At 55.7% G+C, this 10,520-nt stretch overlaps 1 protein-coding gene across 1 annotated transcript; it reads right to left on the reverse strand.

Annotated features, from left to right (window-relative positions):
* Window positions 1-5,262: 5,262 nt before the first annotated feature.
* Window positions 5,263-10,501, reverse strand: MRPL27 (mitochondrial ribosomal protein L27). The gene is made up of 4 exons (XM_026513131.3): window positions 10,433-10,501; window positions 8,213-8,344; window positions 7,695-7,762; window positions 5,263-5,652 (listed from the first exon to the last, which is right to left on the reverse strand). The coding sequence occupies exons 1-4, from the start codon at window positions 10,470-10,472 to the stop codon at window positions 5,446-5,448; spliced, it is 447 nt and encodes a 148-aa protein (XP_026368916.1). The 5' UTR covers window positions 10,473-10,501; the 3' UTR covers window positions 5,263-5,445.
* Between the last annotated feature and the right edge of the window lie 19 nt (window positions 10,502-10,520).

The following is a 10,520-nucleotide window of genomic DNA, read 5'->3' on the forward strand; positions in this document are numbered from 1 at the left end:
GACCGCCGGGAGGGGCGGTGGGGTTGTCTGTCCAGCCCTCGGGCGGGCCCTGCGCGCAGCATCGCGTTGAATCCTTACAACCCTGTGAGGCCGGCGCTCTTACGATGGGATTCTGACACGTCGGGAAACGGAATGAGGAGCCCGAAGTCGCAGCTCTCAGGGGGTGGCAGCAAGCTCCCAACGGAGGCAGGAGGCCTGCATAGCACTGTCCCCACCCCCTGCCGCCCTGAGGGCCGGTCACCAGCAAGGAGCTGACAGCAGGAACTCCTGGGAAACAGTGCTGGGGTAGGGGCTAGGATCACATTTTTCTGGCTGCTATTTTTGTCAACCTCTGAAACTCCCTCTCCAAGTCTAGATTTTTTTTTTTTTACACATCAACTCTTAGGTTGATAAAAAGAAAAATTACTAACTGGGTCCAGCATGTTCCACCCAGGCAGTAACGGTCAGAGCGTTTAGACTGCTAGCTGAGGACTCACCGTCCAGCTGGCAGGGTTCACCTGGGCTGTTGTCAGGTTAGCGCAACAGTTTCCAGAGTCTTCTTTTTTTGAACTCAGCGGGGCATGCGCTCTCTGTTTCAGCCCCTGCCGCGCTCACCCCATCACACCAGGCCCTGGTTACTTATTACTCCCGATTGTCCCCTGCTGTGAACGTTGTGAGTTTGCACATTGAGCCCAGTGGCTGGGCATCCTGACTGAGGGTTCTGAGTTCACTGGTGTGAGGCGGGAGCCCAGCGAAGGCATGGGTTCCAAGCTCCCCCAGGAGATCCTAATTTGCGGGGCAGCGCCACCCGCACTGCCCTGGCAGGCCTGGGTTGACCTCCTGAGTTGGCCGCATTGCAGCACCCAGACCAGGCTCCAGGTTCCAGAACCCCTGGCCGGTTCAGAAGGCAGGTTTGGCTGTGGAGGCCCTCCTCTCCCGTCCTCCACTGTGCAAGCCACGGAGGCCGGAGGCCAGAGCGAGCGAGGAGGCCAGAGCGAGCACAGCTTCTCTGCTGCCGTTTGCCCACCCCCATCTTTCTAGAGGATTAGCTCAGCCTGGAGGTGTGGGCTCTTTGAGGCTTCTTTGAAATCCTCCCCTGGGTGGGCCCCTGGGGTCAAGATCAGGATTCAGGGCAGGTGGGATATGGGGTGGGGGTAGGGGTTGGCTGGGGCAGGCTGGAGCCCCTAGGCTGTGCAATCATTCCTTTGGAGGGAGGGGGAGAGCCTGAGCAGAGAAGCTTTTGTATTTTGTGGCCCGCATGCCCAGTTTCCAGGGCAACCTTGGACACCCCTGTTCCCTTAAAGGCGGGAGCCAAGAGCAGAAGACAGCCAATTGGCGTCCTGAGCACAGTTACCTGGGCCAATGGGAAGTGGCTGGGCAGAGGTTGGAGGTGATTTGGAACTGAGAAGTACAGGGGTCTGGGCGAGTTGGAGCCCCCCTGGCTGGCAAACGGGTATACCAGAAACTGAGCCCTTTCTTGCCAACCTCTTCTGAAAGTCATAGAGGGACCTTCATGGCGGCCAGGCCCGCAGAGGGGAGTGTCCTCCGTGGGACACGGAGACATGGCACGGCATTGACAGGATGAGCAGGGGCAGACACCGACAACCTGGAGACCCGCTCACAGAGGCGCTGGGTCTGAAAGCAGTTGCTCCTCTGGGCCAGGGTTCCCGGGTTGGCGGGTGGCCCTGCTGGCTGTCTTTAAGGTGGCTCAAGGCTGAGGCCCTCTCTTGGCACCCCTCTCTGCCCCTGCTGTTCTGGGTGCAGCGATCACCATGGACAATAGCCTCCTAGCCATAGTCGTGAGTACCTACTGCTGTCCCGCGTCCCAGGATTGGATCAGATGTACCCTTGACCCCTTGCCCTAGGCCGGAAGCCCGGCCTCTTCACCTATAGGGTCACCTAGACCAAGCCACCTGGGAAGAACGCTGTGTTTGGCTGGGCCCTCGCCTGCCGAGTTCTGGGATGCTGCGGTCTGTGAGAGTGGAGAAGGGGCTGAGATCAGGCCCTGGAGTCCTCCCCGGCCCCTTCAGACCCACTGCTTCTAAGGGTGCCTAGCCCTGCCACAAGTTCCTTCCCTCCCTAAGTTTGTCCCTCTCTAAACTCCTTACACACATCACTTCCCTGGGCTGAAGAGACAGGCTAAAGCTACCCTGCTCTCCTAAATAAGTCTGCTGCAGGGGGTTGGGGCAGCAGCAGAAAGGGAGCTGCCTCAGTTTCCCCTGCATGTCAAGCTGACGCTAGGCCAGCCAGGTCAATCCTACCTAACTTCTGGAGTGGGATTCCAATGTGGGGAGGGAAACGGGCCCATGCAAGCCAGGGGCAGGGTGGACCCTCGACTGTGCCTCTGAGGGGAGGGTAGTTTCGGCCCTGGCATCCATCACGGCCATCCTTCAGCTGCTGCCGTACCAGCGTGAGCCCCAGTGTGGCCAGGCTGTCTGCTCCTGCCACTCGTTCTGTAGCCCCAGCCAAAACGTAAGCACCCCTACCCATCAACCCTTCCCTTGCTGCTGCCCCCCCCCCAATCCCAACAAAAGGGCACCCGCTCTCTGGCCAGGGAAGAGCAACTATTTGGTATGGAAGGGGCCTTTGGAATCTACCCTATGGACTCTGCCCCTTCCAGCCTCGGTTCCCGAGGGGCCAGGGCAGCAGGGCAGAAAGGGTTAATAACGTCCTTGCCAGCGTCCTGCCTGGTGATTGTTATTGTTAATGGGGACCTGGTGCTGGGAGCTGCTGGTGAGGATAGTGGTCTTATCCCAGCTCCCCAAGCAACTGAAGGCTCACCCTCTCCCTAGCTCCCAGGGGAAAGGCCAGAGCACTGACTTCCGAGGGAGAGGGAGGTGGTGGCTACCGGACCCTCAAGGGATGGGGCACCAAGTGGGAGCCTGGGTACAGAAAGCAAAAGGAATTGTCCGAACTACGACCTCCCCATGCTCTGGCCAACCCCCCCAGCCCACCCCACGCACACACCCAATTCTGGGCATGAGACAGAGGGGAAGGAGAGGCGGGCACAGCAGGAGATTCTCTCGGACTGTCCCTCAGAGGGCATCAGAACTGGCTGCCAGACCACGTGAGGAGGAGCTGGTGGCCAGACAGGAGTGCTATCTTTACACTGAGTGCATCTCAGAAATGCTGGGGAGTGAGCTCTGTGCCTTGGTCTCACTGGAGAGAACTAAAGGGGAGAGCAACACAGGTACAGGGACAGAAGGGGCTGGGCTCTGCTCTCTTGCTTGCCGACCCTGAATCCGGAGCTTCATGCTCCCCAGGACTGCCCCGCACCCTGCTTCTACACCACGGGACGCCCTGCCCCAGCAAGGTCCAGGCAGCGGGAAGCTGCCGAGATTCCCAGGGGATGCAAGTGAGGGAGGACCCTTGGCGCTGCCACCAGGGAGTCAGTGGAATGGTGTGTACTGGGGGTCTGAAGCCAGGCCAGGGGCCTAGGGTGGCTGGGGGGAGGATGGGATGATGCCTAGAGACTTCTGGGAGAGGAGGGCACGTGGTACCCTAATCTTGGGCTCACCCTGGGAAGAAGGTCTGGAAGCTGAAGGGTCATGCGTGCCTGCCTGGTTCCCTCGGATGTTGTTGGTTACAGGGCTATCCCCAGAGGGGCTGCCCCTGTGGCAGCTGGCCTGCCTGCCCAGCCACTGGAAAGAAGGCCCAGCAGAAGCAGGCTCACCAGCTGACTGCACAGCGCTTCGGGATCTGGGCCTGCGGAGAGGTGAATGTTCGGCATTCCTAGCCTCGGGCGCCTTGGAGAAGTGAGCTTTTTTCATGTTACTCTAGCCCCTCAGACCAGGAGGAGGAAAGGGCCACTGATGGAGAGCCCCAGGATTTGGAAGGAGGCCCCACTTCACTTCTTTGGGTGGCAGGAAGGACAGCGGACCCCAGCCCCCAGGGGCCTGCCCTGGGATTCAGAACAGTCTCTTGCGGAAGGGTTTCCACGGAGCCAACAGCTCCAGGGCTCAACTTGTTTCCAGGAAGGAACATCACCAGGGGAGAGGAGACACAGAGGCCGAAGCCCCAAGAAAGCGCGTGTATGTATGGGCCGGTGGAGAGAGGCCAGTGTGTCAGGGAATGGCTAATGTCTCCCTCCCTACCCCTCAGTTGCCACCAAGCTCTGAGGAGGCCCTAAGGTCACTGCCTGCACCCAACTGTGGCTCCGCTCGCCCACCCCGTGCAGCAGCGCCCTGCTCTCAGGGCAACACCGCTGCGCGGGAGGGAACCTCTTGCATCCTGCCCCTTCCTGCTTCTCCGGGGCCCGCCCGGGACGGTGCTGAGCCAACACAGACGCCCGCAGCAATCTTCCTAGCTGGGCCTTGGTCCATGAGACCCCACAGGAAGGGAGCCGAAGTGAACCGCAACAAACCCTGGGTCACCTCTGCCAGGGATCTGCTCGCGGAGAATCTGGGGTCATGCCCTGAGAGACGAAAGTGACCGGTTCGAGGCAGATGTCCTGAACCGTAGGGCTTCTGTGCCCCCCACCCCCGAAGCTCCCGCCTGCACGGCAGAGTCGTTGGGAGGAAGCCACTGGACTCTACCAGCCCCGCTGCGGCCGCAGCCAAACCGCCAACCTCCAAAGGCCAGGAGACCCTCTGCCCCCACTGAGGCTTTCTTCCCGGCCCTCCCGCTGGAAGCTAAGCCTCGAAGGTCTTGGGCTGGACTGCTGATGAAGGCCTGCGCCAGCCCACTCCAAGCCCAGACTGAGTATTCCTAAAGCCAGATCCTCGGCTGCTGTTTATGGCTTGAGATAAACCAAGAACCAGGAAAGGATGTGAGGTGGGTGTGCCTCTCTCCGGGTGCTCGGAAAGAAGCCCGTTTGTCACTCATTCTGCCTCCTCGCTGAAAGGACCTGGGTCCACCTGGCCTCTCTAGGCCAGACCCATGGAGTCAGGGAAGGGTCTGTCATGTGGCCGTCCCGGGGCTACAGCCCCAGCTCCCTCCAGATGCGGCTCCGGGAGAGGACGTGACCTTGCTGCTTCCTCTGTAGCCCCCCCCCCACTCCTCCCAGGACCCGGCCTGGGATCTGGGATCTGGGAGGGGCTAGGGGGTGGTGGTGAAGGGTGGTTTGCTGTGACACCCTCAAACACAAGCTGTCCTCTTCCTTCCCCTCGGGGAGATGGTGCTAAAGCTACTCCCTCCTCACACACACTCCCTTCTTTTCATTTCCTCGCTCTGAGGCCTCTTTTCTGCTTTGTGGTAGCGCCCCAGTGGGTGCCACAGGACGCGGTAAGGACCGGCACACGTAAGCAGCTCCGGCCGCGATTATCCCCACACGGCACAGACTCGTGACTCCAGCAAACTTTACTTTTGGCCCCAGGTCGGGTCTTCCCAGCCAGTCACTTCAGTCTTCCGCAGTCACCGCCAAGCAGACTTCCTCAGGAGGCCCTGTCGTCCCGACCCTTGACTTCGGCTGCCACCCTCTCCTGTCACCTGGGCTCCAGGCTCCGTCCAGTGGCCTCAGCCAGGAGTTCAAAGCATAGCTACCAGTCTGAAGGTGCCCTCCGGCTTGGCAGGAACCACGTGCACAAAAGTCTTATAGAGCACGGCACCCTGGGGCAGCCTGGTGACCAGATCCACAGCCTCCGCGTTGCTGGGACTGGGCACGTAGACCTCCTTAGTGTAGCGGACGACCCCCTCCTCCAGGGCATACAGGTACTTCTTCTTCCCCAGCCCCACCTGCAACACAAAGGCAGGGTCAGCTGGACCGACGGCTGGGCGGTCCACCCCAGGGCTTTGGGACAAACTTCTCCGAAGGATTCAGGCTCTGGGACCAAAGGGCAGATCAGAAAGCTCTATCTCGGGTTCCCTTTCCTGCTGCCTGGCACTTCCTCGGCATCTTTGCTGACTCTGTGACAGAAGAGGGAAAAGAAAACTCCAACACCCAATTTTCACAGGTGCTCAGTCCCTGAAGGCTGATCTCTGGACCCACGCCTGGCAGCCAGCCAGACGCCACACCAGACAGATCCCGAAAACAGGCCCAGGAAGATGCCCCCAGTCGCTGCCCCCTAGGAGCTCACTTCGCTTAAAATTCAAGAACACTGGAGTTGTCATAGAAAACATGAGTTTTCATCCTATATAGCGATCTCTAAAGTTTAGGCTCTAGGGAAATTACAGACCAAAGCTCTACAGTAATAAGTATCTAACAAGACGGCAATCATGGCGACAGCCGCTAATACTTACACAGCGCCTGCGTGTCCAAGCAGTGCTCCCCAACCCCTTTAATCCTCACCTCGTGAAGCAGCTACTGTTTCTAGCTGGTCTCCGGACGAAAACTATGAGCGGAGAATAAACTACGTGTTGCATATACAGTTTGTAAACTGTATATGTTTCAGCATTTTTCCTTTAGAACTTGAGAGTGGATGTGTGGCAACTTTTACCCAGGCAACAGAGCATTATTCAATATTTCTCTGATGATAGGAACGGGCTCTGGAGCCAGGATGCCTGGTTCAAATCCCAGCACCACTACCTACTGTCATGCGGCCTGGGCAAGTTGTATCACTTTACCGCGTCTCAGCTTTCTCATCTGCAACATGGGGAGAATATTAACTACTTTTATGGGGTCCCCTCGAGGATTAAGTGAGTTAATCATAAACAGCTTAGATACTCCTTAGCTCAAAACACATTAGCTTTTATTATCGCTGTCGTTATTTTACTAAGTCCCAAGAGTTAACACAGCCAGTGTGTCAAGTTCTAAAAGACACAGCTCCTACAGATACAACCAATTCACATGCAAATCAGCATTCCTGACATAATTATTGGCTACTATCAGTCTTTCTGTACCTACTGAAATTGCCAAAAAAGGGGCAGTGGGGGGACTGATTACAAAGGAAACTAAACTAACATTTAAGATGATGTAAAGAGTATAGTACAGGGGGCCTGGGGGGCTCAGTCGGTTAAACATCCCACTCAGGTCATGGTCTCAGGGTTGTGAGACCGGGCCTCCAAGGCAGGCTCTGAGCTTGGGGGGGGGGGGGCTCCGCAGGGAGTCCACCTCTCTTCCTCTCCCTCTGCCCGCTCACCCCACCACCACCCCTGGCTTGTGCATACGCTTGCGTGCTCTCTCTCAAATAAATAAATCTCACCAAAAAAAAGAAAGAAAGAAAGAAAGAAACAGTACAGATCTGTGTTAACAAAGAAACTTCCGACCTCAGAAAGTAATCCCAACTTGCTGAAAACTGAAATCCCTGCCTGATAGGGACCTAATTTCTGGCACATGAACTGAATTCTATTTTATTAAATTCCAACTATCTTTCAGCCATCTAATAACAATTCTATGCAAAAGAGGATTAGCAAGAAGGAAAAAGGAATACACTGAAGTTAGTTTCCCAAGATTCAAAAAGTATCTCAAATCACTAGGCATCTCCACCTCTAACAGGTGGGGGTTAAAAAGGAGACCCAAGAGAACCAGGCTGATGCTTCACAAGGCAAAGTGACCAGGAGTCAGGGAGCCCCAGTACGAACCCCAGCTCTGTCGTGTGGGCCCCTCCCCTCCCTGAGACTCTGGCATCTCACCTGGAAAATGGAGGTGAAACCTAGTGCGCATCATGGGGATGGGCTAAGGATGAAACGAGACAATGCAGGCCCAGGAAGCAAAATGATGCTTGGCATTTGCCAAGTACCCAATAAACACAACCGTGTTGTTATCTCTACCATGCTTAGGAGCAGAGAGAGGTGGTCCTGGTAAAGAATAAAGGGGAAAGGGCCACAGAGCAACTCACATGGGCGCCTGGGTGCCAACGGAAGTGGCGCTGAGTCGCAAGGATGTTCCCAGCATGAACGTAGTGACCTAGAAGAAAAGTCCACAAGCACGCTGACCGTGGGCCCCGGGGATGGGGCAACACAGCAAAGTGCTAAGAAAACATACTGGCCCTTGCTTTCCTGGCCCCAATGCCGCACGCCAGCCTCTAAGGCTGACCCTGGACAAAGCCAATTCCTACATGCTCGGACACAAGCAGCCCCCTAGCTCCCCCGCCAGCCTCACCCCCCTAAACCGCCCCTGCCAGTCTTCTCTCTCTTCTCTCCACTCACATGACCCAGGTTCACACCTATCTGCTCTTCCTCAGGACCCCTTCCCTGCCTCAGGTCTTCTGTGCATCTGTAATCTGGAACCAAGTACTCTGGCAAGCTAAGCAGAGAGGACATAACGAGGGTGAACGGTTTTCCTGTTCTGCCAAGGAATGCCAGGAACAGCAAGGGAGGGTGCAGCTGGGAAATGGAAGCCAAGGCACACCCTCACCCTCCATTTTCTTGAGGCCAAAGCGTTTGCCTGGTGACTTTCCGCCCAGGTTTTTGGAGCTGCCACCTGTCTTCTTGGATGCGTATCTGACGGCAAGAGACGCAGGCTGAGGGGGGCTCAGCAGGGCTGTAACTGCAGACATAACAGAAATGTTGTTCAGAGAGGCTCCCAATCACTCTTTCTCTGCGTCAATGGGCCATTTGCTAAGCTGAGAGGTGGTGGGGGGTAGTGGCAGGGGAGGTGAGGAAGATATGAGCGCAGAAATGCCACTCGACTGTGTTGGTTTTCAGGGAGTGTCTGGAAGTCCTTGGCCTTCTCCCACAGCAGGGGGACAAGTCATTCCTTGTATTGTCCGGGGTGTATGTACTGCATGAGAAGTGTGTGTGTGTGGCCGGGGGAGGCGGTGGGCAGTGAAATATTCACGGAAAAAAAATAAACACCATGTGCCCTGGGTCCTGACACATTCAGTCCTGTTGAGAAGAAATAAACACCACAGAAATATAAGCCAGCAAGAGGACACCGCAGGGCTGCCGGTTTCAGCCTCACTCACCACATGTCCTCAAGGCTCCAGACACTGTGGAGGGGCTGGACCGCAGAGCCCAGCAACAGGACACCCAGAGAGAGGGTCCTGCTTTGGCGTCATCCACCACTTTCTCAACCATCCACCCATCCCCTGCACACCAAATACTTGTAAACAAAAAAGACAGCTTCTGGGAGTGGCTCCCACAGGTTCTTAGCTATTTCAGAAGGCTGGACTCTTTCGTCAGCAAGCCCACCCAGTACGGGTCCTGACCAAGAAGACTGACACCCTACCCTTGACAATCTGAACTCTCCATACTCATTCCAAAATGCTCAATGGCATTTCTTTTTAAAAGGAACTTTTAAACTAAAGTCATACTAACCAAGTTGGAAGCCACTTGCTATATGACAAGCACAGGGCTGGCAGTCCTTGCTTTCAGGTCTCCAGACACAGCCATGGTTAATCAGGGCTATGCCAGAGTCTTTACAAAAGCCTTGTGAGTCTCCGGAGTCTACAAGTTCAGCGTTCCTGAAACCAGGTTTCTGAAGTTTTAATGACAGAGAGTGGCTGGGACAAAGGACCAGAAATAAATACTTAGAAAGATACGTTCCATGCCCAGAACCAGGATCTACCTACCTTTAAATCCATTCATTCGTTCATCCTCTAATTTATTAAGCTGAGGAATGGGGCTTTTGTTTTATCTACATTCTCTCACAAATCTTTGCCCTTCAGCCTACTCCCCATCCTCCACCTCAGAGTAAATGATGCTACCACCTATGCGGTTGCTTGGGCAGAAATCAAGAAGTCATTGCAGATTGCTTCCCTTTGCTCATCTCACATATCCAGCTCACCAGCAAATTCTGGGTTCTATCTCCAAAACAGATCTGAAAACCACCGATTTCCCCCAGTTCACTGACACTAGCATCTTGGCTAAATCATGTCTCATCAGGGCTACTATAGCTTCCCATCTGTTTTCCTCATTTCCACTCCTACTCCCTTTTAAATTCACGTTAAGAACAATGGTTTGCTTCTCAACATGTAAAACTGGCTTATCACTCTCTTGCCCCTCATTCTCTCACAGGGCTAGGCCTCCCTTCATCCTTTAGGTCTTAACTTAGATGTTACCTCCTCAAAGGACTTCCCTGATCACCAACCCCCAAAACGACACCACACACACACACACACACACACATTTTTGCTTTCTTTAACAGCACTCGTCACAATTTGCAACCATTTTATGTGCTTATTTATTGGCTTATCCACTAGAAAGAACCCAGAGATAGAGACTGTCTTCATCTCTGCTGAGATCCCCAACACCTAACCGCAGGGTTCTGGCACAGAGACTTCAATCTGCTGAACGAGCGGGTTAACTTTCTGAGCTCCAGTGTGCCAGTATTTGTAGATGAGGGGATTCACGCAGTGGAAGCGGCGTGCCCACGTCACCAAACGCTAGGGAAGCTGTACTTGCGCGCGGGGCAAAGGAAGGACACATGTTCCTCGAACCACCACCCAAGGCTGGGCGCCCGAGATATGTCACGTGGTCAGTGACAGCTGCCCCTCAAAGCTCATGGGCCCCCCGGGGCTCTCTCGGCTCCGCACCCAGGGGCCTCCGCAAGGAACGGCCTCCACCCCCAGGCTCCCTACAGGGTTCCCGCTCCGCCTGCACCCCTCGCCCCGCAACAGCCACGGCGTCCCGTTACCAGCCGCCCGTGTCCTTAGCGCCAGCACCGCCGACGCCATGTTTGCCTCACACTCGCTTCCGGTCTTAGAAATCTGCTTCCGCTACCG

The sequence above is a fragment of the Ursus arctos genome, unplaced genomic scaffold, assembly GCF_023065955.2.
Source record: "Ursus arctos isolate Adak ecotype North America unplaced genomic scaffold, UrsArc2.0 scaffold_24, whole genome shotgun sequence".
NCBI lineage: Eukaryota > Metazoa > Chordata > Mammalia > Carnivora > Ursidae > Ursus > Ursus arctos.